Source organism: Patiria miniata, unplaced genomic scaffold (assembly GCF_015706575.1).
Source record: "Patiria miniata isolate m_02_andy unplaced genomic scaffold, ASM1570657v1 HiC_scaffold_22, whole genome shotgun sequence".
NCBI classification, from domain to species: domain Eukaryota; kingdom Metazoa; phylum Echinodermata; class Asteroidea; order Valvatida; family Asterinidae; genus Patiria; species Patiria miniata.
The window spans coordinates 6,944,741-6,972,662 of record NW_024037061.1 but is presented as its reverse complement, the minus strand read 5'-3'; the positions used below and the strand labels follow the sequence as shown (position 1 = coordinate 6,972,662).

Genomic DNA, 27,922 nt, shown 5'->3' with positions numbered 1-27,922 from the left:
CTTAAATGTAATGGACACCATTTACCCCCCAAAATAGTTTTTTTTGCCGATTCAAGGAACAAGAATACAATAAATCTGAAGTAGTTTATTAAAAAACTAACCTGTCGAAATTTCAGTTCAGTAGATATACTTTTGAGGGATCTATGAAAACGCATCTTGATTTGTCTTGTGGCAAAGCAAGTTTTCCGTTAAAAGCCCTCCCTTCCAAAATGTTCATTAACATATTTTGACCTGCCTCCTCTTGTGATATGATCCCAGTTTGACACTCAGGAAAATGATTTTCAGTTCCTGTAATATTTGGAATGTTGTCATTTATGTGAACATTACACGTTTTTAAATGAATCCACAACATGAAATGAAACCAAAGATGTAATAAAAGGTAGAGGGTTGGAAACAACCTGTGATTGTTTTGCTTATTTATTAATAAAATAATATTACTAAATTTTCCTTACAGAACAAAAACATTTACCGTCAACATTATGATTTTCAAATCCGAGCATTGCATGCACTGAATGTGTCAGGTTAAAATTGTTACATTTCTACGTTAATAACCATCCATCCTAATGCAGTATCTTTTCCCCTTCAGGCTGTTGGTAAGATCTTCTCCGGTCTAGCTCAGTGTGGTGCTTGGGGATGCTTTGATGAGTTCAACCGTATCGACGTCTCGGTACTGTCTGTCATCTCATCACAGATTCAAACCATCAGAAACGCTCTCATTCACAACCTCAAGAAATTCCAGGTAAAGAACAAAGTTGTTTCAGTTATAATTTTATTCTTCATATGCGTAGTATGGACCCTTCCTGCCTATCAATGAAATGGTGTGCATTAACCAATTACATCGCAGCGTTTGGTCAGGTGATCTAGCTCAGTCAAACTTGCTCACAAGTATTATGGGAAATGTACCCGGACCTAAGATGGGCAGGGGTGAGGCATAATCCGGAAGAGTTCATTGTAACTGTATACTTGGTACTTTCCAAGAGCTTGTCAAAAAAACCTTGACTGGCTTACTCGGGTGGGAGTCGAATCCAAGCCCTTTCGTTTGCTAGTACAGATATCTCGCCACTAATTCTTCAAACTTGCTGATATCCACTGGCCAGTTCGAATCCAAGATATCCAATATACCAGTTTTATTTCATCAAGAAATCTGCATCTTAATTGCTTAATAGACTGATCCAATGCCCCACCCCCCCCGTGTTTTGGTAATTGGCAGCCATGATAAATATCCGGCATGCGTGCAAAAAGTCGGACATGTGTACACTTTCTTATGATATGCACGGCTGAAACATGCAGTTTGGCATTGGTATGGCGCTTATTTTGTTGCCACTTGTGCAATGGATGACGCTTAAATGATTGGTCTATTGGTTAGGTGTAAATTTGAATTGTTTCTTAACAATTATTTATCATCTGTTGGTTTCATATTGTTTATATTTCAGTTTGAAGGCAATGAGATCACTATGGATAATCGTATGGGTATCTTCATCACCATGAATCCTGGCTATGCTGGCCGTACTGAGCTACCAGAGAGTGTCAAAGCTCTCTTCAGACCAGTGGTGGTCATCGTTCCTGATCTGGGGCAGATCTGTGAGATTATGCTGTTCTCTGAAGGATTCATCTTGGCCAAGGTAAAAAATACTCAAGCCACTGCAATTAAAAGACTTTAATACTATACCTCATACATATTCATGATCGAGAGCCGAACGTTCACTGGTCAATTCACCATCACGTGCCAGATGTTATTTTTGCTGTTTACCAAACGCGCGCGCGAGGATTCACGCACATTGTAAATACGCATGCGTAGTAGACTGTCGCATGGGTTACCCGTGCGACAGTCTACTACGCATGCGCTTTACAGAGCAATCGAGGAACTGTCGCACGGGTGCAGTACGCACGCGCGAACATCGCCCAGGAGTGATGCATGGTTGCATGGTTCGCGTAAATGTTATTTTCCAGAGCTCAATGATGCCGTACTGGAGAAAATTTATAGACCGTGTAAAGATGTCTCCTGTACAAAAGAAAGTTGTACACATTGCAAACATTTGTATTTACAACTGTAGTAACTGTATTATATTGCAAACAAACCGAACTAGTAATTGAAGTTGAATTTTTTGGTGAGCTGTACAAGTTCCCCGAATTTTGTTTTAGGTGCATAATAATAAAACAAAATTTGGCAACTGAATATGTATGAGGTATAGTAAAACAAATATAACATGATTTATTTCGGGTGGACAGTCGATATTAGCTCCCCTCGGTATTGGAAGTTGACAAACTAGTTCCCTCGGCTTCGCCTCGGGAACTAGTTTGTCAACTTCCAATACCTCGGGGAGCGAATATCTACTGTCCACCCTCTAACCATGTTATATTTGTATATTGTGGTATGCCAGGCTCTGATGCAGGTGATTCACATGCACTGAATGGTCCCGTACCCAATAGTGTTTGGAAAACCTGACAATAGCCTTGATTTAACCCAAGCTTTCAGCACCTTTGACAGTAATTAAAATATTTCCAGATGTAACAGTTTTGAATTAAAAATTTAATCCCTTTTTGGAAATATAGACCACTCCAAGTTGCCCACTTTTGGCTTTCCATCATTACTGAGATGCTGCAAAGCTCCCTTTGGTATTTCTCACAGAGCGCATTTTCAATGGCTGCTAAAGCATGGAAGCAGCCTGGTAATGGAAAAAATACAACCATAATTTCATAATCAAATTGGGTTATAGTAGTTAAGAAATCATTTTGATTTTTATATTCATGAATCAGGAGGCTTTGACGATTTGATATAAAAATGGTTAAGTTTAAAAAAAAAAACACTTTGCTTTGATCCGTAGAAGTTCCAGCAAGATATTTTGTGCTAAGCCGCACCATGAGATTTGAACCAGATTTATTTGCCTGCATTAAACAAGCCAAGTGAAGTTTTTTTAGTTGATTTTTTTTACTGAAGGTGATGAAGAAAAACTCTTGATTGGTGATTTTTCTTTCAGGTTCTTGCCAAGAAGATGACCGTCCTGTACAAGTTAGCCAAGGAGCAGCTGTCCAAGCAATACCACTATGACTTTGGCCTACGTGCTCTCAAGTCCGTCTTAGTCATGGCTGGTGAGCTCAAGAGAGGATCACCTGACTTGGCAGAGGTAAACAAATATTATCAATGTTCTTAATCCCTCCTGGTCTTCAGCACTTGACAACCCTTCAAGTTATGTTGAGGTCATCTTCTGTGGAGTATGGATAACACTTCAAATCTCTGCACAATTCGTTTGCATGGTTAGACTCTGGCAGCAGGCTGATTCGGTCACACTTCACTGCTCTCCACAGTGCTATTTTGTGCAGTGACTCTCTACGTGACACAGTTACTTTAACATTTCACTATCTCTTAACCTGAAACTGACCTGCGTGGCTTTTAAAGGTTTTACATTTTGCACTGAATATTGACATAGACACATTTGTGACATTTCAACTTTGATACATTTAAACTGCAGCTGGATTCTTGTGACGTTTCAACTGCCATGAACACTTCTAAGTCTTCTGTTGTACCCCCTCCTTAATTTGCAGGACGTTGTATTGATGAGAGCTCTGCGTGACATGAACCTTCCCAAGTTTGTCTTTGAGGACGTACCCCTCTTCTTAGGTCTGATCTCGGATCTCTTCCCTGGCCTAGACTGCCCTAGAGTCAGATACCCCAACTTCAACGATGCAGTAGAGGCAGCCCTAACAGACCAGAATTATATCCAGCTAGACCACCAGGTAAACAGTACACTATCATCCTGACATAACTGATAATGATGATTGGAGATGAGATATTTATTCTTCACGTTCTCTGTGGGCGAAGCTCACGTGCCAGTCTACCCATAGCCTGAACACAGCTTCAGAATCTCTCATGGGCAGATTTAGAGTCAGAGAACGTCGAGACAGAAGACCTGACCTCATTACACACGTGATATGAGGACAGGCAATGGCCTCGTGCATCTGATATGTGATTGGTTGCTATGCGCCTTGGCTTTGCCTCCGCTGTAGTTTGATTGGCCTAATTCTCCTGCCCACTCATGCTTCTTGCTTAAGGGAGCGCCCTGTTGGTACGTGCGTAGATATTTCAATCAGGTTGACCTACATCATAGGTCAACCTGACAATCCACGCACTGGCCGTATTGGATTTTAATTGGTTGTCCACAATAATCCACCAGTTTGAATCTGTGTTCAGACCAGAGACTGTCCAGCGTGTCATTGGCCGTCAAGTCAATTGAAATACCTACTCATGTACAAATAGGGTGCTGTGTTCCATAAGACATGGGAGCAGGCTAGAAAAGTAAGCCAATAACATTACAAGGAAGGTGTCATTGTCGAGGCACATTGTCGAGGCAACCAATCAGATTTCAGAATCCCCATAGGCATTGCCTGTCAATATATACATGTGTGATATGTGATCATGTCGCCAGTTTACCAAAAATCCATCATTATCATAACCATGTTTTGCAGAGAGACTTTGGAGCACATTGACCATTACATTACTTGCTCGATGTCGATTGGGACAGAAATCATACAATGAATGTGTAATTGCATAACTCCAAAGAGTTGGAGTATGGCAAACTCAGGACACTTCCAAGCAGAGATGTATGAGGAGTTAGGGTTCATACAGCCAAATATTCTTAAGGCCAGTTCATACTTGCCGTGAATGCGAATCAGATTTGATGTCACGAAACATTCACTGCAAAATTTCCCAGAGTTGAGATGTATTCAACTTTTGCAAATTTGTAGCATGAAAACTTGCTGTGACGTCACAAATTTGCATTCACCTTCGCTTTTGCGCTGAGCATAACCAGCTTTTGGAATTGATTTCCATTGTGTGTGCAGCATTCGTTGTTTGCATTATCTTTATCTTTATCGTGGTATATTTTTTAGGTTGACAAAGTTGTCCAGATGTATGAGACAATGCTGACCAGACACACTACCATGGTTGTTGGTCCAACAGGCGGTGGGAAAACTGTTGTCATCAATGCACTGGCCCAGGCACAGACAAAGTAAGTTGTAGTTTGAAAATCATGATTATAATGACAATTACTCAGTCCACCAGTTCAAAACTTAACTTAATCATTGTCTTCGGTGAACTTTAGAACCCATGCAATTTTTCTTCCTTCCCCCCCCCCCCAAAAGTTGGATTTTTACTTAAGTCTTAAACATTCCAAGTCAAAGCATTCTGTAAACCATGCAAGGTTTTTGGTAACGCCATCAAAGGGTTTTCCGTGTGAGTGTTGAGAAGATTATTCTTAGAAATGCTCGATAAACACGAAACTCCCCCTCCACTTCAAAGCAGAAATCTGTCTACGGTGCTTTTGCTAATCTTCTACAGTTTACGTCTCCTTCAAGCAAATTTGCAAGCTTTTATAAAAGCACTTTAAGTGTCCGAATCCTTTGTGTCCCGAGTTGTTCCTATCCCGCAGATGAAATTAAAGTTCCAAAACTGGGTCTGTGAGGCAGAATTGCTGTTTGTAGATCCTTCAAAACTGTGCCTGATGTAATTCTTCTCAACTACAATTCTCTCATCAACAGACTCGGCATCCACACCAAGCTCTACATCATGAACCCAAAAGCCATGAGCGTCATTGAACTCTACGGCATCCTGGATCCAACCACTCGAGACTGGACTGACGGACTGCTGTCCAACATCTTCAGAGAGATCAACCGACCAACGGACAAGAACGAACGCAAGTACATTGTCTTTGATGGCGATGTGGACGCGCTGTGGGTGGAGAACATGAACTCTGTCATGGACGACAACCGACTGCTGACGCTGGCTAACGGAGAGAGAATCAGACTGCAGAAACACTGTGCACTGCTCTTTGAGGTAGGGCTAAAGAAGTTGAGATTTGCTGTGGATCTGTGGATTATTTATTGCAATGCAAAGCTTGGATTGCTTTCCTTGACCCAGGCTAATGAATAAAGAATAAATGATGGGCGTCAGATGCTAAGCCTTAATTGGGCAGTTTATAGAGGTCACGCCACGTTTGTAAACATCCATGCACTTAAGCGCTATGCGCGCCAAATTCAGCTGTGAAGTGTGACAATCAAGCATCACTACTGCCAATCAAAATATTACTATTTCCCACTCTGGCAGCGGTTGTTTGGTATTTGATTTTTATTGTTGTCCTACCCTTAAAACAAAAGTGAAAACTTTGATTGCGTCAATTTATACTGTTTTGTCCTTCAGCATTGGGTAAAAAAGTTGCATTCACAATTTAATGACTGAAATATTTTGAATTTCCCATGAATTTTCGATTCTGTTTTCAGCCTGCCTAATATCCCTGGAAAACTTAGCATGACTTTCCATTGTTTACAAACATCTGTTCACAATTCATCCAGTGATGAATTGTGAGGTCACATAAAGAATGGAAATGCCCTGTTTTGTGTACAAGACGCATATCATCAACATATATCTTACATCCTTTTAGTAGTTTTTGCCAGATTCCTTAACATAGTGAAAGGAAGTATGAGATAGAATCTTTGGTTCTTCTTAGAACTCTGGTTCTTTTAAAATTTCAGCCTCAATTTCATATTTTAATAGAAGAAGAAATTTTGTCTAAGATCACTTATGATAATTCTATCGCATTCTAGGTATCAGACCTTCAGTACGCCTCCCCAGCCACCGTCTCTCGCTGTGGTATGGTCTTCGTAGACCCCAAGAACCTGGGCTACATTCCCTTCTGGCAGAAATGGATCAACGCTCGCCAGTCTAAACAGGAACAGGAGGATCTGATGAGACTGTTCAATAAGTACGTCCCGGGAGCCATCGATCTGATCCTTGAGGGTATGGTGGATGGCAAGCCAGGAGATAAACTCAAGATGATCGTACCGCTTACCAACCTCAACATGGTAGGTTTGACATTCAGTGAATTACATGGCCAAGTTGTTACTTGGCTGGAAGAGCCAGCCTCTTGTCCACTGACTAACTGAGTCACTGACTGACTGACTCCCCGACTCCCCGAGTCACTGACTGACTGAGTCACTGACTAACTGACTCCCCGACTCCCCAAGTCACTGACTGACTGAGTCACTGACTGACTGACTCCCCGACTCCCCGAGTCACTGACTGACTGAGTCACTGACTGACTGAGTCACTGACTGATTGAGTCACTGACTGACTGCCTCCCCGAGTCACTGACTGACTGAGTCACTGACTGACTGAGTCACTGACTGACTGCCTCCCTGAGTCACTGACTGATGAGTCACTGACTGATTGAGTCACTGACTGACTGCCTCCCCGAGTCACTGACTGACCGAGTCACTGACTGACTGAGTCACTGACTGATTGAGTCACTGACTGACTGCCTCCCCGAGTCACTGACTGACCGAGTCACTGACTGACAGAGTCACTGAGTATAATTCAGTCCTAAACTGAGACTTTCAGGTCCAGCCCGACTGGGCAAGCCAAGTCTTGTCTGTTTTCTGACAATTTATGTACTGGTTATTGTTTTAAAGTTGGTGCCGATTTGCTTGCCTCCGTCAGTTAATCTTGAACAGCCTGTTAGCAAAACAACCTACTATGATGATTAGTCATTATTTGCTCCTATTTGTGGAATATGCACACTACGTGCTCTAAGAACCTTTGATTTTTTAAGTCCTGCCTTGAAATGCATTTTTTTTTGCGCAACGTTTTACTGAACTTTTTATAAGATGGAATTTGCATTGGGAAGATGTAAATTCTATATTGGGGTTGTGCCCTTCGCAGACATATTATGTAAACACTGTACACTCAGTGTTGTCCGAGGGCTTGCAAGAAAAAAAAATCACAAGCTTACTCATCAGGTGGGACTCGAACCTATGACCTCCAGCTTACGAGTGTAGATGTCTTATTACTCAACCACCGAGCTTGCTAGGGTCGGCTGGCAGTGGGTACGGCAACAGAAGAAATAATCTTTGTCTTGCAAACAGCGAACACAGTGAAATATTGTGGATTTCGTAGCTCAGAGAACATTAATAATCGTGCTTGTCAGTCATGAATAAAATACGTAACCTGTCATTACAATTTGTAAAGGTGAACAAATACATGTTTATTTACTGGGTTTGCAAAGGCCCATGAGAGTTTCCCAGAATTTATCCATTTTATTATGTTAACGTTTCTGTATGAAACCAATTTCAATTGGGGTTGATTGAGTTGCTCTAAATTCATTTTGGTTCACTGGAACTCAAGAATGCTAGTCTGGAACGGTAGTTAGTGCTTGTAAGCCACAGACCCACCTGTTATTCTTTGAAACAAGTTCTTGGTTTCATCATAAGAACTGTTTAAATGTTTTTAATTCCACCAGGTGACCCAGCTGAGTAAGATGCTGGATGCCTTAGTCACCAAGGAGCACGAGTCGGACGTCTTAGAAGCCATCTTCATCCAGGCTCTGTACTGGTCCCTGGGCGGTTCACTCATTGAGGACAGCCAGGTCAAGTTTGATAGTTTCATCAAGGGGACGGCTTCCATGGCCAGTGTCTCTGATGAGGGGACGGACGCTGGGCCTGGCGAGCTACCAGGACAACTGGAGTCCATCTATGAGTACTACTTTGATCAGGAGAAGCAAAAGGTAAGCCACAATTGTTTTAGAAGCCACACGCAAAACTTCAAATTTCCTGAACCCCTTTTTTATGGTGGGGGGGGGGGTGTGGCCTCATTTTCCAGAGGGGGCACTCAATGCGCTTTTAACCAAAAAAGCTAATTTTTACTGCCGCCAAATTCTGAGTTGGGAGGGGTGTGCAGGGGAGGGGAGGGGTACAGGCCTTGAGCCCTCCCCACCCCCCTCCCCTTCATTCTGCCACTGCACATGTCTTAAACTTAAAAGCTCTCCAAAATCCTGTACTAAAAATGGAACGGTGTTCCAGCAAAATGACAATGTAAATCTGCCCCTTTTTTCCAACAATTTTTTTTTAATATCAATTTTTTTATACTTTAGGATTCTAAACTGAAAAGAATAGCACAAGACAGTCTGTTCTGGTTACTGGCATTTCAATATTTTAAATGGATTTTGTCTAATTTACTCCATCTCCCCTTAGTGGATTCCATGGTCTAGACTGGTACCCAAGTACGTCCATGACCCAGAGAGGAAGTTCTATGAGATCCTGGTCCCCACCCGAGACACAGTCCGCAACACCTGGCTCCTAGAGCTCATGGTGCACACTAAGCAGCCTGTACTGTTTGTTGGAGACACAGGGACATCCAAGACAGCAACCATCCAGGATTTCCTGAGGAACATTGACCAGGAGAGCAATGTAAGTTGAACCTACGATAATTTGTGACACTTCCAGAACCAGGCTTACATTGGTAGTACTGGTTGTTGAATATTTTGACCATGTACATGCTTGCAGCTAAGAGCAAGTTGGGGTGTGGTTGATTCGTGACCTTACACCTGCGCACTAATTGCAATGCCCGAACACGTCTAGTCAAACAATGATCAAAATGTCAACACGAAACTTCCTGATCCTGGCTCCCTGCTGTGCTTTATGAAGTGCAAGGTTATTGGTAACCAGTGATGCAATCATGCCCCATGCTCTGGTTCCAAATAGTCGACTAGAGTAGTTCAACCATCCTGCGTTCGAGTGAAGTTAGTCGAACTATGGTTAACTGTACTTCGCGCCCAAGCTTGCTGTAAAGTACAGCTTTGTTTGCTGTAAGCTTTGGCAGTTATGAGCAGTGTGCATTCTTTGTGTATGTTAAACCTTTTTTCCTGGCGATTTCAGGTTTATTTTATGGATTAACTGGAAACAGAAATGTGTTTCTCAGGAAAGGCAGGAAACCAGTCCGTAATGTGATTTAATGCATACTGCTTCAACTTGCTTGTACATGGTTCCAAGCTTATATTTGATAAGCAAGCAGATATGCTGAGCAATATTTTCTGCTTATCAGAAATTTTTAGAATTCACTGAAAGTGTTAGGTTGGAAATTATAATTCTACTGATCTTAAACAAACCCCAAACTAATTCTTTTTAATTTTCCCTTTTTCCAATAATATTGAGGTATAAATTGCAATTTCTTGTTGAAAATCGCCCCGACTAAAATTTTGACTTTTTCTTTATTTTCTCAGTTGATTCTGAACATCAACTTCTCATCCCGTACCACCTCCATGGACGTCCAGCGGAATCTAGAAGCTAACGTTGAGAAGCGTACTAAAGACACGTACGGTCCCCCTCCTGGTAGACGCTTACTAGTCTTCATGGACGATATGAACATGCCACAGGTAGGAACACAGCCCAAACAATGTCAAATGTTACCTAGTAAAGGCCAGTATATAGACCTGTTGCATTATTATTATTATTAATGGTTTATTTAAAGACTTTCGCAGCCATAGGCTGAATTACAGTCAGTTTACAATAAAAATCTGAAAAAATACATTAGCATAAAAAATTACATTTGCATAAAATTCATAAAACTGTCAGACATAAAAAATAAAGTACATAGTAAAAGTAATACAGTATACATGTACATTGTTAAAGATATAAAAGATGGAAAAATACAATTACCACAAGAGTTAAGGAGAATCTACAAGGCCTTACCCATGAACTGTGTATCAAAAAACTTAATAAAAATGAATTAACATAACAAAACACACCTTAGAGATGGAGGCTGAATGCAAACTGTTTATACTTCATACAAATGGGAATGCCAACCAATTTGACATCTCAGAACATTTGCAGTGAAAGTTGCCAGAGCTTAAAAAAGTGTCCAAATATTTCGAATTTCGAACAGATAACTTGCTGTGTTGTCACCAAAAATGACGTTGTGAGAATTGTATTTCCATTAGACTTTCAAGTCAAGTATGACCCAGCCTTAAAGTTGCTCTTCAAGGCTAACAAATGTGTAATTTGAATGTTTATTTCAAATGGCAAAAGCTATTTGTTTTCCTTCTATTTTTGAAGTTTTCAACCCTCTAAAAATACACTTGTATTCGGGTTGCTTTTGTGACCACAACACACAAATGATACCACTGAATTATTGCCGAGCTGCAAATAACTCACAATTTGTAAAGTATATAATCATAAGCAGATCTTTTTGTTCGATGTCTCAATCAAACAGTGTATAATTGTTTTATTTAAGATAAAATAGCAGTTTTCAGCAAAAGCTGTTTTGCAGGGTGAAACTCAAATAACGTAAGGAGAGCAGCTGTAAATCAAATATTTCTAAAATTTCAACTGAATTGTTCAGACTTCGTTATAATGAATGTTTCAGCAAAGACTAATGATAGTCTGTTCCCCTCAGGTTGATGTGTATGGCACCCAGCAGCCCATTGCTTTATTGAAGCTGCTCCTAGAACGAGGCGGGATGTATGACCGAGGCAAGGATCTCATCCTCAAGTACATCCGAGATATTGGCTTCATAGCTTCTATGGGAAAAGTAAGTGCACCATTATCATCAGGTAATGAATGTTGCTGTGTCTAGCATCAAATAAACCACAAAAGGAAACTGACCAGTTGCAATTAAAATAATTACAAAGTTGAACAAGGAAATTGACTGGAGCGGGGTTTGAACCTGTGACCTCCGGATTGCCGCTCCGGTGCTCTACCAACTAAGCTATCAGCTCCATGTCGGCATTCCCCATTTTGTCAATGTCTTGGCTCAAGGGGGCCTAGTCAGAAACCTGTGTATGCCTTGTAGCCAGTTAAGAGTGGTAATGTAAAATGTACCTTTGGCATGCATACAAAGATTCCTGCTTGAATGAGGTGTCACGTTCCCATTGTCTCCTTTGATTCATTTCCCCTATCTATTCATCAGGCCGGCGGAGGTCGTAACGAGGTTGACCCTCGCTTCATCTCCCTCTTCTGCACCTTCAACATCACCTTCCCCTCAGACGCTTCCCTCAAGCACATCTATGCCTCCATCCTCTCCGGTCATACCCAGCCCTTCGACGAAAGCATCCAGAAAATAGCTGACAAGATTACCCAGGGTACCTTGGACCTGTACAAGGTCATCGTCAATGACCTGCCGCCGACGCCATCCAAGTTCCACTACATCTTCAACCTGCGGGACTTGTCCCGCGTGGCGCAGGGTTTGTTACAGACTACACCGGACCGCTTCACCAACGTGTCCCAGTTTGTACGTGTCTGGCGTAATGAATGTCTACGAGTGTTCTTTGACCGACTGACCAACAAGGAAGACAAAACGCTTGTACAGGTATGCCTAGTCAATAAGGATTAACCAAAAACTGATTTTCTAACCATTTTTACCACAGTGCAGTTTTGTAAATCTACTAAGAACACAATATTGCTTAGCTCAGTAAACTCAGTCTTGACCCCCAAACAAGGTCACCAACCAAAATGTTGTGTGTTCATTTTTTTGCTCGGCTTATGAATTTGCTGAGAAAATTGGGCAGATGAATTTTGGACCCAGTTTTTATATAGGATTATTGGTCTACTAGTGGTTGATATATAATGTAGATCGGCCCTGCAAGTACATTTTTCCATGGTTCCTACGTTATTTATTTGAATAGCAGATAGGAACCGGCCTACCCTGGAAAACGTGAATTATATTCTGGCTGCAGTTAGCTCAAAACTTAACATGAAATTTTTCCATAACTAAATTTGAGCCAGTTTTCCTTCGATATCTAATCCAAAAGTAAATAAAGTTTGTATTGCGAGAAAATAGCAATTTTAACACAAAATCTGTTTTTTGGGGTGAAAATAGGAAACAGCACAGACAGTGCATCTGTAAAACATTGCTTGCAGATTGGTACTAATTGCTGCAATTTTTTCCGACAGGGTCACATGAAATCAGTGATTGAGGAACACTTCAGAGATCATGTAGAGAATGCCGTCCGTGAACCGTTGCTCTTTGGTGATTACCGTACGGCATTAGATGAAGGTGAAGCTAGACTGTATGAAGACATACAGGACTATGAGGCTGCTAAGGCTCTGTTCCAAGAGGTAGGAAAAGTCTGAGTTTTTCATTTATCAACAGTAATTTATTATTTGTTGTTAGGATTGGTATAAAGAGTGTGATAGTTGATTTAAATGCCAGCAAGATTGGAAAATGATGACAGGGCTCTACTTTATAGGAGCTACAACTTTTCAACTTGTTTGACATACTAGAAGTCATTTGCTTGTGGGTAAAAACAAAATGTGGGAGACAGTTGCTACACCAGTTGGTGTTGCAAGACTTGAATGTTGTACATAAAAATTGAGAAATCAAGCTAAGTGAATTTACTTTGTTTCTTTCATAAGTCACTTCAATTAAAGTCCTTTTTTAGCCAAACAGTTTGAAACAATGTTTCAATGTCGATGTTTTTTTTTCTCAAAAATATCCATTTTTCTTTTTGTGGTTATCCTGTTTCAATCACAAGAGCAATCCAAAGAATCAATTTTTCATGAATGATTTGTGCCACTTATCTTGTATAAACTTAAAGAAGGTCCAAAGAATTTTGTTGTTCTCAAGCAATTATAACATCAGTGTTGTAAGTCGAATCGATCACAAGTCATCACAAGTCATCACAAGTCCTCCAGTCCCAAGTCAAGTCACAAGCTATTCAAATCAACTGCTACTCATGACTGGACTTGTCTTGGATTTATCTACCACTCTAGCAATCATAAGCACACTCTTCTTTCTGTCTGTGGATTCAAACACCCATTGATCACCATCTATCTTGAATTGTTCTAGATCCTTGAGGAGTACAACGATAACAAGACACCCATGAACCTTGTACTGTTTGAGGACGCCTTGGATCACTTGACCCGGGTTCATAGGGTCATCCGTATGGACAGAGGTCACGCCCTCTTGGTTGGTGTCGGTGAGTCATTTGCATATGCAAATTTTTTAGTTCTTCGCTTAATAGACCAATCCGTTAGGCCCAGGATTGGGCTATTATTATTTTTATGAAGTGGTTAGCAGCTTTACAATAGAAGGAATATCAAGTTAAAAAACATAAAAGTTGGAAACCGAAAACATACATGTAAATCAGTCAATTGTTGGCACTCTTGAGTATTAATAAGATGAGTTTTTTCCCTACAGTGTTTTGTTAAACACAAGGCTAGATGGCCAATTGAGTTGAAAGCACCATCGGAAGTTAAAAGAAGGACCTATAAATGAAAGCGTAGTTTATTTGTTGGCAGAGGATGGAATCACTGTTGAGCTTTGCTGGATTCAAACCCATTTTTTTTTGCTTCGGCCACCAAAAGCTTCAGGCATCAAACCACTGCTATTCCGTCTCACTGTACATCACAACTCTCCACGTCTAACCTATTGAAATACCCCCTCCTTTTGCAGGTGGCAGTGGCAAGCAGAGCCTTACCCGCCTGGCTTCCTTCACCGCCGGCTGTGACGTCTTCGAGATCCAGCTGAGCCGGGGTTACGATGAGACCAACTTCCGTGATGATCTCAAGGTGCTGTACAACAAGCTTGGCATCGAGCAGAAACGGACAGTCTTCCTGTTCACGGATCAGCACGTAGCTCAGGAGAGCTTCCTGGAGCTTATCAATAACATGTTGACGTCTGGGATGGTGCCTGCACTGTTCCCTGATGATGAAAAGGAAGCGATCGTTGGACAGGTATGTGATGTCGGGGTTATTCATATTGATTTTAGGTTCCGATTGTATGACGTCAAAGTACCACGTGACCATCCGGTTTCCCTATGATCAGCCACCATTGCAGTAGGCAAGCGTTTGGTTAGCATTGTGGTGCATTGTAAACTAGACAGTCTGGTTTTTTTTCACATAAAACAACTGCCAATTTTTCATCAAAGGCATAATAGTCACTACCTGTGTTGTGGACAGTTAGTACCCCTTTTCAGTTTTGTGGATAATTGATAAAACTATGACTTTTTCTTTAACCTGAAGGATTGAGGCTTTCTAATTCACTTACTTTGCTCTGTGCTTATATACAATATGAAATAGTATTGAAGAACAAATTAATTTATTTCTTTCTTTGGCCCTTAACAGTTTGTCAGCAAGTTTCGGCACTCCGACCCCATTAATTAATGTCAAACCTGTGCACAATTTTTCCTGTTTTCTTAAAGATTATTTGTCTGAAAAATAGATTCAAAAAATAGTTTGTCTTTATAACAAAAGGTACTCACTTGTGAATAATGAAGTGAAAAAAATCAGCTCAAGTTTAGTTATGGAATAATTATTTTACAAATTTTGAATTATTTGCAGCCCATCAATAATTCAGTTCACACAGGATAGACTGGTTCCTTCCCTACCGCCCATCAGTATTGATAATTATTGAACCAGTCTACTTTCAGCGCAGATCTGTTTTTGCGAAAAAGCAATCCAAACTAAAAGCCTATTTTCAGAGCATTGCAGACATCCAAATAGAAAAAAAGATGTTTTTATGCATAAATGATATGGACAAGTTGAAAAGTTGTCAGGAGAAAAAAAAATCGCATCTGTAGAAGAGCACAGACAATACAACTTTACCTGGTAGTATAAACTTAACACTTTATCCTACCCTAGATGAGGAATGAAGCTACCAAGGCAGGCGTCCCACCGACCCGTGAGAGCATCTGGCAATACTTCATCAACAAGTGTGCCAACAATCTACATATCGTCCTAGCCATGTCGCCTGTGGGTGACACGCTGCGTACACGATGTCGTAACTTCCCTGGATTGGTCAATAACTGCAGTATTGACTGGTTCATGCCGTGGCCGGTACAGGCGTTGACCGCTGTGGCTTCTGTGTTCCTTGGACATGAAGATGTAAGTCAAAAGAAAACAGAAGTGACAGAAAATACTGTAGAACAGTTGGGTATTACACTGTATATTGCACCACCGAGCAGTAACCTTAAAGGCATATAGGATCATTTGCATTTATCCAAAAAGTAGCTAGCCTTGGTCAAGGCGCTAAATGTTATTCATCCCGGCCGTGGCGCGTAAACGATATCCTCGCTAGGGCCATGCATTATGCAGTGCATTAAAAATACAGTGCGAACAGCGACCTCATGCGGCAACCATTTCTATGCAAATTAGTTGGACCCAATATCGCGCCTTGGTTCAATCGTCGGCAAAAGCTTATGTTTTTCTTTATTTTGTGCTGGATTTCTAGCGCACGACCTCGTATGCGAATACAGATAAGTGTAGGCGGGGCTAATATGTGGAGTGTCCAATCACACCTTGGTAAATCTGGACGTCATCAAATTGTTTGCAGCTAGCTATTCGCCTTTTGCGGACGTGACAGGAACCACAGTTTTTGTGCATTGGTGCCTCGTGCAGAGACACATAATGTGTACGTGTACATGTATGGATTATGTACGGTGCCACGTTTTACTAAGCAAGTTTCCCCGCAACGATCGACCAATAAGAAAACGACATTTAAGGTCAGCTAAGGCTATTAACATAATGAGCACCACCCCTAAAACCTCACATGGACGATTGAACCAAGGCGCTATATTGGGTCCAACTGATTTGCATAAAAATAGTGGCCGCGTGAGGTCGCTGTTCGCGCTGTATTTTTAATGCACTGTACTGCATGCATAGCGCATAGACATTATGACTGCATGCATTACCGCGCTACGGCCGGATAAAAAACAACTAGCGCCTTGACCAAGGCTAAAAAGTAGCCTACCAAATTATTATCAAAAACTTACTTTGATTAAAGATCGTACTGGTACTAATTGTTCCATCTGGTGTGCTGTCATTTAGAAGTAATCAAGAAATGTAGGTGATTTCTAACAATCAGTCAATTGACTGATTTTGGAATTAAGACTTCTGGTGACAAAATCGTGTTTCGTAATCAAAAGGTTGTACATGGTTTTTCACTGTTTTCTTGAAGAGTGTAATATCCACTGAGCTGAAACTTGAACAGGTTAGGTTCTGAACATTTTTCTTTGGATTTTGAGTGGTGTTAATATTTGAAACACACAAAATACATGAAAAGCAAAAGATGTGCTTTTCAACTGAACAATCAACTTCCAGAAATGCATGTATCAGCCTTGTTAGACACAATTCTTGGACACAGAAAAATGGGGATGAAAAATTTCAAAAAATATGAATCTACTGAGTCCATATGCAAAATGATGGAATGCTTTGGCAAGTAATCAATGTTGATATTTTCACATGATGCACATTCGATAAATCAAAATTTCCATCTCTGGAGTGCAATTTTCCTGTATTTTGAATCGTTAGAATAATGTTATAACATGTTTTCTTTAATTCAGTGTTCATTAAGCAAACTCAGTGCCCATTGCAAACTTGCTGAATACCCTATGACCCAAATTGACTGCTCTGAAGGAACAGAAATATTCCAAGGTTTTCGACCGATGATAACACTCAAGCGCTTGCTGCTTAACTTACCTAATTGTAAAGCACAGATATTATAAGCCTCCATTCGTTAAAGCTTGCAACATTTTGTAACGATCGGTTACTTTGTTACGCTCACAACAGATCAAGAGTATCCCTGATGATCACCGCGACACAGTGGTCAAGCATGTCGTCTTTGTGCATCAGTCCGTCGGTGAACACAGCATCAGTTTCCAACAGAAGTTACGGCGCAGCAACTACGTGACTCCCAAGAACTACCTGGATTTCATCAACTCCTATCTCAAGCTCTTGGACGTCAAAGATGAATATATTCTCTCTCAGGTAAACCGGTGGCCTTCCTTGAGAAAATACCGCTGTATTCTTAAAATGAGTTTTGTTAAGAAGTGAAAATTGCATGCATTTGAATGGACAGATTTGGCAATTAAGTCGTACTTGTGGCGCAAGGCAGAACACAAATGTCTAGTAGCTGGATTCAAACCCTTTCATGAGTCAAAAACCTTACCCACTAACTCATACCCCAAGACTTTACTCATCAATGTCTCCATTTCAGTGATTTTTTTCAATGATTCAATGATTTCATTTTTTTTAGGCAATATAGTTACCTTCACTTTCCTGGCAATAAAATAATAGTACAAAAAAATTGTAATGTCCAGACAATCGTAAGTTCATTTTACTGCTAGGAGTGGTGAACAGAAAATAAAAACAAAAAGTGCATTGCACAATCACAGTTTAAAGTTAAAAGCAGCAAATTCAAACTAAACGTAACTAAATTCTGTAATAAGTGCATGCAGGTAAATATGATTTTAAGAAGGCCCAAGCCAGCTAGACATTCTCAATAGAGCTTAATAACAAAGTGAATTCCTGAATAGCGCCCTCTATAGTTGGGTAAAGTCATTCCTCCCTGTCAATCAAACAGTGTGCATTGACCAATTAGATCAGGACTTTGGGTCAGGTGACCATGTCAGCTCAGCCAAACTTGGTCACATACACTGTGAGAAATGTACATGCACAAAAAGTGGTTGGGGCATACGGCTCAGTCTGATCTTGGTATTCTATCATGATTTCAGTGCAAGCGCCTGGAAGGCGGTATGGCTAAACTCGCAGAGGCCAGCGTCCAGCTGAACGAACTCAACGAGAAATTGGCCGTCCAGAAAGTGGCTGTGACGGAGAAGACTGAAGCTTGCGAGATCCTACTGGGTGAAATCTCAACACGAACTGCCAAGGCTACAGAGAAAAAACAAGCAGCCGAGGGAAAGAGTAAAGAGATTGAGGAACAGAGCGTTGTCATCTCTGTTGAAAAGGTCAGAAACAAATGTCTGTGTTTGCTGGATGCTAAGGGCCAGCTTATCGTCCTCTGACAGACTGAGTCTCTGACTGAACCCCCCGAGTCACTGACTGACTGACTCCCTCCCCCACTGACTCCCCGAGTCACAGACCGATTGACTGACTCCCGAGTCACTGACTGACTGAGTCACTGACTGACTGACTCCCCCGACTCCCCGACTGAGTCACTGACTGAGTCACTGACTGACTCCCCGAGTCACTGACTGACTCCCTCCCCCACTGACAGACTGAGTCATTGTCTGACTGAGTCACCGACTGACTGAGTCATTGTCTGACTGAGTCACTGACTGACTGAGTCATTGTCTGACTGAGTCACTGACTGACTGAGTCATTGTCTGACTGAGTCACTGACTGACTGAGTCACTGACTGACTGAGTCATTGTCTGACTGAGTCACCGACTGACTGAGTCATTGTCTGACTGAGTCACTGACTGACTGAGTCATTGTCTGACTGAGTCACTGACTGACTGAGTCACTGACTGACTGAGTCACTGACTGACTGAGTCACTGAGTCACTGACTGACTGTGTCACTGACTGACTGAGTCACTGAGTCACTGACTGAGTCATTGTCTGACTGAGTCACTGACTGACTGAGTCATTGTCTGACTGAGTCACTGACTGACTGAGTCACTGACTGACTGAGTCACTGACTGACTGAGTCATTGTCTGACTGAGTCACTGACTGACTGAGTCATTGTCTGACTGAGTCACTGACTGACTGAGTCACTGACTGACTGAGTCACTGACTGAATGAGTCATTGTCTGACTGAGTCACTGACTGACTGAGTCACTGACTGACTGACCCATTGTCTGACTGAGTCACTGACTGACTGAGTCATTGTCTGACTGAGTCACTGACTGACTGAGTCACTGACTGACTGAGTCACTGACTGACTGAGTCATTGTCTGACTTAGTCACTGACTGACTGAGTCATTGTCTGACTGAGTCACTGACTGACTGAGTCACTGACTGACTGAGTCATTGTCTGACTGAGTCACTGACTGACTGAGTCATTGTCTGACTGAGTCACTGACTGACTGAGTCACTGACTGACTGACCCATTGTCTGACTGAGTCACTGACTGACTGCCCGACTGAGTCATTGTCTGACTGAGTCACTGACTGACTCCCGCATTGTCTGACTGAGTCACCGACTGACTGAGTCATTGTCTGACTGAGTCACTGACTGACTGAGTCATTGTCTGACTGAGTCACTGACTGACTGAGTCACTGACTGACTGAGTCACTGACTGACTGAGTCACTGACTGACTGAGTCATTGTCTGACTGAGTCACTGACTGACTGAGTCATTGTCTGACTGAGTCATTGTCTGACTGAGTCACCGACTGACTGAGTCATTGTCTGACTGAGTCACTGACTGACTGACAGAGTCACTGAGAATAAAGAATGTCTTTAATGGAGACTGTTGGGTCCAGCTCAACTAGGCCAGCCTTCTTTTATTTATTATTGAAGGCAGAGAAATTTCTTCTGTTATTAAGAATATCAAAATGTAGCTTTTGCATGACAAAAAAAAAAGTAACACAAAATCCATACATGGAGTGGCGTTTTCAGTTTATCAATTCAACTGAGTAATTGCATCGATACGTACTTTAAAGAATTCCCTGTGATATTTTGTGCAGCATTAGTAGATTCCATGCCTTGGGCAAAGTTCTGTGCATTTATTATCCTCCATTTTTCTAACTTTCTGTCTTTGTACTTAAGGTGCATTTGCAAGACAGTCTTTTTGCACATTCCATCAAAAATTGGTTGCAAACACTGGGCAACGTTTACAGAAAAGGCTTGTCATTTTGACGCCCTAAAAGTGGTTCCCACATACCATTAGTGTTAAGGAAATTAAAGCAACAATATAACAAACTCGTGTATCTTACATATCAGGCTTTTCACAAACCACCGTATCTTTTTTTATTATCCAAAGATAAAGATAAAGATAGCGCACGCAAAGTTAGAGATATTTTGGTTCTCATGATCATGCCTGCATCTAATAAGATGTCTTTTTGTACTTGTGATATATTACCCTACTTTTGAAATTGAAATTGTTGTGCGACCAATATCCTGCATGACTCCTTTTGTCAACTTGAAATCGTATAAGAAGCTGTGTTCTAATAACTGGGTTCCTAGCCACTCTGAAAATCAGGGAAAACCTTGAAAATGAGTTTCCATTTTTTGAAGTCGGAAAAACCCAGAAACAAAATAAGTGAAAACTCAGTGGATAATTCCACAGAAAATGAAAACAAATCACTCTGTTGCACATAGCAAGGAAAGGATGGCTATAAGGAGAGAAGGGAGGCCCTCGCTTGTCAACTAGTTGCCTGTGTATTATCAGTATCTTAGTTGCTTTGCTGCAACCACCTTTTGACTTCCAAGCAACCTTATTAAAGTGAAAATATTTCTCATGGAATTTTGGAAAATATCAGGAAAAACTTGGGGAATTTTGTTTTCATAAAGTGCTCGGAAGCCTGTACTAAGTTACTCAGGATAGGTTGATAGCTAACTGATGATTGTGTGGGTGATCTTGTTCTTGGGGCACAGAAAGATGCAGAGGAATCCTTGGCTGAAGCCTTACCGGCCCTGGAGGCAGCCCGCTTTGCCTTGCAGGATCTGGATAAATCCGACGTCACTGAGATCAGGTTAGTCAACAGGACCAGAAACCGTCCAATCCATTAAGTCCAGCTCACTGGGCACGTTGACAACAAAGGGTGTGCTTCTCCAATGCCATGCTGCATGTTCCATCACGGCTGTGATTGGTCAACATGTCATTGGAGCGGGGCTTAATGGATCGGTCTATGTATAAAGCTGCTAACTAAACAACGAGTGCAAGTGCACTGGGGACAGACAGACAGACAGACAGATGGACGGACCGAATACCAAGTGACATGTAGACGTTCCTGCCAGAGCCTAACAAGTATGAGTGCACAATAAGCTCTGGCCCGGTTTGGGAATGTCTCCCTTTATATATGCAAAATAGACGATCAATCGAAACAAAGCCGGTTTTCCGTAAACTTTCGGCAAGAGTGCATTTATATGACCACGGCATGGTATTTGGTCAAATTTTGGTCAAATATTTTGGGTCAATTTTCAGGGACAGATAGACAGACCGATCGACCGACCACCAAGTGACACGTGCCTCCTGCCAGAGCTTAACATTCTTGCTTAACTAATTTATGTGCTCAGCAAAACTCAGCAGAGAACCAGTTACAAGCAATATACTTTGAATGGTATATTTTGGCTGGTAACCTATGTTTGCCAAGCAAATATTTGAGCTTAGCAGCTTGGTAAGATTGTCTGCTTGGCCTAGTGTGATGGATCACTGCCTCCATGTTGATAGAGAGTTAGGGGAAAGGCAAGCACATTGTGGTACTGCAAACTCGTGTTTGAGGTCTTGTCATTTCAGTGTTAAAACAGAGACAGATTTGGAAACAAATATGCACCACTTTTCAGAGATATTGCTGGTTTCTTATACTGCCATCTTTGGGTTTTATTCTATATATTTTTTTTTTTACTTTTGATGTAGGTGTTTTCACTACCATCAGTTGAATAATGTGTTGAAATGCTTGCGATTAAACTATATTTTTGTTGTAATGCTTGTATCCTTGTTAACCTTTTTAACCTCAGTGACATTTCATGGTTTTTCAACTACCACAAATCGCAACTTTCCAACTGATAACTCTTTCAAGGTAAATTTTTCAACACCACTGAAAATGTTAAACTTTACCATTTACTATGATATCAAAACTCACTTCTGTTTACAGGATTCTTATGAGTTTTTTTCTCATTCTGGGTCATTAAATATAAACCAGCATTAAATGGGTTGATTATTTGTAATATTTTTTTTGTCTATCAGGGCGTTTGCCAAGCCCCCTAAGCTTGTCCAGATGGTCTGTGAATGCATCGTGGTATTGCGGGGTATCAGAGAAGTGTCCTGGAAGTCAGCCAAGGCAATGATGGCTGAGGCTAACTTCCTGAAATCACTGACAGAGATGGACGTTGACGGCATCGGACAGACCCAGGTCAGTACGACTGAACGACTGGAATGTCTAGACTTTTAGAGTTTTGTTGGGGCTTGCAAGTGTCAAGATAAATACTTGAGAAGTGTTGGTACTTGGCCCAAACACCAATTCTGACTGGTTTTCCAGAGTTGTGCTGAGCCAAACTGTTCTAAAGATTTGAATTAAATACATGAAAAGTTCAGTGTTTAAAGCAGAGTTGAAAAACTGATTTTGAAGTCAATGGAAAATATATACGTTTATTTGCCGGCGTGAAAATCGAAATTTGAATGGAATATTTATGTGTACCTGACTTGGCAGCATTCTGAATTAGGTTTCATGCTCCTAAATCCTAAAAAAACTCACTAAGTGGTTTGATTTCATGTCCAAATTCTATCATTTCTCTCATTTCGTTTATCAAAGAGCTGTCTAAAAAAAACAATTTGGAAGTTGGGAGATTTTCCTAAGTATTTTGGAGTGTTTTTAAACAGTCCAAAGCTATGCTGTTCTACAAATTAATGTTAATTGCATTCATGTTTCTGTCAACACATGTATTATTGCTGCAGTTTTAACTAAATGACGTTGTCGTTGAAGAGAGAGTGTATAATACCAATGACCCATTTGATTTTCCTCTTTACCAAATTAATTTGTCTAAGCACTGTGTGCTCAGAGCATGAAAAAAAAATTGTATAATCCAATGTCAAAATATTCACAACTCCCTAATGCAAAATGTCATCAAACAATTACATAATCGTTCCGCAGGTCAAGACAGTGAGAGGTTTCTTGAAGGACATGGACACCACACCAGAAGAAATGAAGACAGTCTCCCGCGCTGGGGCCGGTCTCTTCAAGTTTGTGGTAGCTGTCATGGGCTACTGCTCTGTGGCTAGAGAGATCAAACCCAAACGAGAGAAGGTAGGACATTAGAGAAATGGGTCATATTAGACGCAAACACTGCTTGGACTAAATAAACTGATACAATCATTTTTGGGCTATCACATGCAGAGTGCCAATCCTTTCAATAACTTAGAATGCACATACGCTGAAAGAAATTGGACTGAGCACATACTTGAAAATTGAATGCTCTGAAATTGTATGCTCTGATGTTGATCCTTGATGAAACCCTTCAGAGTCAAGGACCCTTACTAGTGTTGAAGTCCAGTCCATCACAATTCCATCACAAGTCCTCCAGTTTCAATTCAACTCACAAGCTACTTAAATGAATTGTAGCAAAGGCATTCCTTTGTTATTGTTCACCCCCTATTACTTGTGACTGGACTTGTGAAAGGACGTGTGATTTACTAATGAAAGGACTTGTCATGGACTTGTGATGGACTCGACTACAACACCGACCCTTACAGCCCAGTTTGGCTTTTGCAGTTTTTCAACAAATGAAATGATCAAATTATCAGCCAAAAATACTCCCTAAGATTAGAGGAAAAAACAGTGTCAAACATTAGGTAAACTATGTAAATCTAAAAAATTGAATTTTCAGATAAAGGGATTGATGTGTCAAGCATTTCAACTTAAAGAGATCAGTCGGAGACCAATTTCTATTCCCTTTGGCCCACTACACATTAGCTCCAAGATATTACCAGCTGATAGGATGCAAGTTGGGTAAAGTGGCTTGCCTAGGGACACCACAAGTAGCCAACACCTGGGTTCAAATCCTGACCGCCTGATTGCAAGTTATATCACTAACCCCTAAAACCATAGCCCACGCCTATACTACTAAATTGTCTATTTCACTGACCAAAAATGTATCTTTCCTTCACTGTATTAAACCCCCTCCCTCTCAAGATTGGCTCAACTAAAGCGCATCTTCTACAAGTTCGATTATCTTAAGTTATTGTCTTCACCGTGTTGACCTTTAACACCCCCCTCCCTAGGTTGCCCGTCTTGAGCGTACTTTCTACCAATCCAAGCGAGACCTGGACCGCATCATCAATGAAGTCAAATCCCTGGACGACGAGCTGTCCAATCTCGGCCAGCGCTACGAGGCGGCCATAACGGAGAAACAACAGCTGCAAGAAGAAGCCGAGATCATGGAACGTCGCCTGATAGCTGCCGACAAGCTCATCTCTGGTCTGGGCTCTGAGAACGTCAGGTTAGATCATCCACTATTCTGATTTTCTTGAGAGAGAGTTTTGACCTCTTCTATGAGTTGTCCTAGGGTTCACAATGAGGAAAAACCTTTAATTCTCCTAGTCTGCTACACTTCTAACTCTTCAAGTTTTGCCAAACCACATTTGACCATAGATAGTGTTAGCACCCACACTTCAAATTCCTTTGAGGCAATCTTCTGTAGAGTATGAATAACACTTCAAATCCCTGCACAATTTTTTTGTCTGGTAAGCTCAGGGCAAGCAGGCAGATTCGGTCACGCTTCACTGCTCTCCACAGTGGTTTTTTGTGCACAGTGACTCTCTGTGTGACACATTTTTACTCAAACACTTCATAAGACGTCACATGAAACTGACCTGCAGGGTTTTACGTAATGCTCTGAATACTGACTTCCCACGAGGAAGGTGAATCTAATCATTATCGTCTCTTCCTCTCAGATGGACTAAGGACTTGGAGGAGTTACGTCAGCGTCGAATCCGTCTCCTAGGCGACTGTCTCATCTCCTCAGCCTTCTTGAGCTACGTCGGAGCCTTCACCTGGGATTTCCGGAACCAGATGATTTACAAGGATTGGCAAGATGACATACTGGAGCGAGGAATCCCTCTAAGCCAACCCTTCAAACTGGAGAACCTCCTGACAGACGAAGTAGAGATCAGCAAGTAAGTCTGTCTTTATTGATTCCCCAGGTTTTTTGTTTAGTTCCGTAACCCCTATCAGCCCTTACAAAGTTAGTTTTAAAAAAAGGTTGCTCTGAAAATTCAGCCACTTGAGTGCGGTTTTATATAATAAAGGAGAAATGACAGCAAGGAATCTTGGTTATGCAAATGAAGATTTTATTTCCAAAACGTGATATATGGCGTTTTGTTACCCTTTAGAATCCCGCTCTCTCCTGGCTGCCCAAAGTCATTTTCCACAGATATAGTTAAACACAAGTTTTAATTTTGCCCTAGACCCTGTGAAAATTATAGACGCCCTTTATGCAAGTCCCCAGATATGCAACATTGGCAAGAAAATTTTCACAGCATTCAAAAGTATAATTGTAAAAATGAAGTCCCTTTCCTCTCCAGATCTGACCAAAGCATGTTACGGTTACATGTTTTTTCCCCAACATTCTGTAACCTGTCTTCTTTTTTCACCAGGTGGGGATCTGAAGGCTTGCCACCAGATGAGCTGTCTGTCCAGAATGGTATCCTGACTACCAGAGCCAGTCGCTTCCCACTGTGCATTGATCCACAGCAGCAGGCCTTGAATTGGATCAAGAGAAAGGAAGAACAGAACAACCTCAAGGTACCTGACTATTCATGGGTCACGGTCACAGCTTGGAACCTTAAGTTTCTACTTGGTTCTGTTTTCACTTCCACCTCCAAAACGAAGTTATGCATCTCATTATCTTTTTCTTTTACTGTTGCTTTTTACAGACTTTCAGGTTACAGTGTGTTGTACACTTATGAGGAATCCTTGGTTTCATTACCAGAATGAAACGAATGTTCTGTTGATTTCTAGTTGCTTAATAATTCCTTGTTGATTGTTTTGTTTATCCTTAGGTTTGCACCTTCAACGATCCTGATTTCTTGAAGCAGTTGGAGCTTGCCATAAAGTACGGCTTCCCTTTCCTCTTCAAAGATGTGGACGAGTACATCGATCCTGTCATCGATAACGTCCTGGAGAAAAACATCAAAGGTACGAATATGAAAATATATGAAATATGAAGGTCCTCATTTTGTTGGACTATCTCACCAGGCATTTCAATCGGCATGGGTTGTCCATCTGTTTGCATAAATATGTAAAGACTTGGGGGAAAAACAGCATTCATCGAGGGGTTAAAGAGCTGTTGGGCGCAGAGTATGCTAATTGAAGGAAATGCTAGCCACAGAAAAAGTTTGCAGAGCAATAACAGGATAATGGCCAAAAATCTGTCTTGGTATAACTTCCTACGCAGAAAATGTCATTTTAACATTTCTGTGGTAACAACAATGTTGTGAAGGCCAGTTTGTACTTGGTGCGAAAGCAAAACGAATTTGGTAATTTTAACAGTGGAAGTTTCATTGTGATGTTCGCCGTTACCGTTCACACCAGTATTCACGTGATGTAAAATCATCTCTTGTAAAAACGTTATCATCAGGACACAAGGCATGGGTGGCGCAGTGTGTAAAGCTCTTGCCTGTCACCGCTGTGGCCCGGGTGTGATTCCAGGCTCAGGTCACATGCGAGTAAATTGGTTCGCTGATTCTCTCCTGTGCTATGTGGGCTTTTTCTCCAGGCCCTCCGGTTTTCCTCCCTCCACAAAAAATCAAACACTTTTGATCTGGCTGTGCTCCTTGGTCAGACTGGTTCATATGGTGGCAGCCTAAAGGCGGCTTGACATACTTTTAGCTGCACCACATTGTAGCTGTGTACTTCACAATTCGGCTTCTGATGCAAGTAAGAACATTTTGCCACCCAAATTTATTTATTTTTTAATGTTTGACATTTCTAGGTGTAGCAGGTCGTGAGTTCATCATTCTGGGTGATAAGGAAGTAGACTATGATCCTAACTTCCGTCTGTACCTCAACACCAAGCTGGCTAATCCTAAGTACACACCGGCGGTGTTTGGCAAGGCTATGGTCATCAACTACACCGTCACACTCAAGGTAAGACCTGGAAAACAATTCCAGAATGCGTGTCTTTGAAATAAAGGGATTCACAGTACACTGCACTACTAAGCCCTTGCCTCAAAGAGAACAATTTTCACATCTTACATCAATTTTCACACCATTTTCACATTTACCCGTATTGACCCGGTAGCATGCAATTATGGACATTTATTCAGTCTTCCTCTCCCTGCCTGTTCGTGTCTTGTGTTTTTTTTCAGTTTTCATGTCTTACTATGTGTGGGATAACATGCTTCCGAGCAACAGTAATTTAGTTTACTTTTGTTGTCCCTGACCTTCATAGTAATGTTTTTGTGTGTGTGTGTGTTTTTACTTGAGTTTGTTTGGTATCCTTCCACTGATTGACTTCTCATACTTGCATGCTCTCCTCACACACTCAGCAATCATGTTTTTACCTAATCATAATTTCTGAAGTTCACTGTGCTCGTCTAGTTGCCCTGCTGTCATCGTCTTTATTGTATATATATCTTTTTGGTCTGTATTTGTCTTGTCATTTTTGTATTTCTAGTTTTTGGATTTGTCCAGTACATGTTTATATATTTTTTTGTTCCTGTTCTTGTTTTTGTGCTGTTGAGGTCGAATAAATAATAAC

General features: G+C 41.2%; 1 protein-coding gene across 4 annotated transcripts in view; it reads left to right on the top strand.

Moving 5' to 3' along the window:
* The window catches only part of LOC119730483 (dynein heavy chain 10, axonemal-like), an 80,136-nt gene that overhangs the window by 27,394 nt on the left and 24,820 nt on the right, over positions 1 to 27,922 (top strand). For all 4 annotated transcript variants that reach the window (XM_038203417.1, XM_038203418.1, XM_038203420.1 and 1 more), the window contains 26 exons: positions 587 to 739; positions 1,434 to 1,622; positions 2,979 to 3,125; positions 3,544 to 3,735; positions 4,888 to 5,006; positions 5,536 to 5,830; positions 6,598 to 6,855; positions 8,289 to 8,552; positions 9,019 to 9,234; positions 10,047 to 10,199; positions 11,219 to 11,353; positions 11,732 to 12,130; positions 12,715 to 12,879; positions 13,610 to 13,739; positions 14,216 to 14,496; positions 15,403 to 15,645; positions 17,329 to 17,526; positions 18,273 to 18,506; positions 21,101 to 21,198; positions 22,413 to 22,578; positions 23,317 to 23,469; positions 24,444 to 24,661; positions 25,116 to 25,337; positions 25,818 to 25,965; positions 26,223 to 26,358; positions 27,155 to 27,309. In XM_038203417.1, coding sequence (XP_038059345.1) covers positions 587 to 739; positions 1,434 to 1,622; positions 2,979 to 3,125; positions 3,544 to 3,735; positions 4,888 to 5,006; positions 5,536 to 5,830; positions 6,598 to 6,855; positions 8,289 to 8,552; positions 9,019 to 9,234; positions 10,047 to 10,199; positions 11,219 to 11,353; positions 11,732 to 12,130; positions 12,715 to 12,879; positions 13,610 to 13,739; positions 14,216 to 14,496; positions 15,403 to 15,645; positions 17,329 to 17,526; positions 18,273 to 18,506; positions 21,101 to 21,198; positions 22,413 to 22,578; positions 23,317 to 23,469; positions 24,444 to 24,661; positions 25,116 to 25,337; positions 25,818 to 25,965; positions 26,223 to 26,358; positions 27,155 to 27,309 — 5,067 coding nt within the window. The remainder of the gene's footprint in view (positions 1 to 586; positions 740 to 1,433; positions 1,623 to 2,978; positions 3,126 to 3,543; positions 3,736 to 4,887; positions 5,007 to 5,535; positions 5,831 to 6,597; positions 6,856 to 8,288; positions 8,553 to 9,018; positions 9,235 to 10,046; positions 10,200 to 11,218; positions 11,354 to 11,731; positions 12,131 to 12,714; positions 12,880 to 13,609; positions 13,740 to 14,215; positions 14,497 to 15,402; positions 15,646 to 17,328; positions 17,527 to 18,272; positions 18,507 to 21,100; positions 21,199 to 22,412; positions 22,579 to 23,316; positions 23,470 to 24,443; positions 24,662 to 25,115; positions 25,338 to 25,817; positions 25,966 to 26,222; positions 26,359 to 27,154; positions 27,310 to 27,922) is intronic.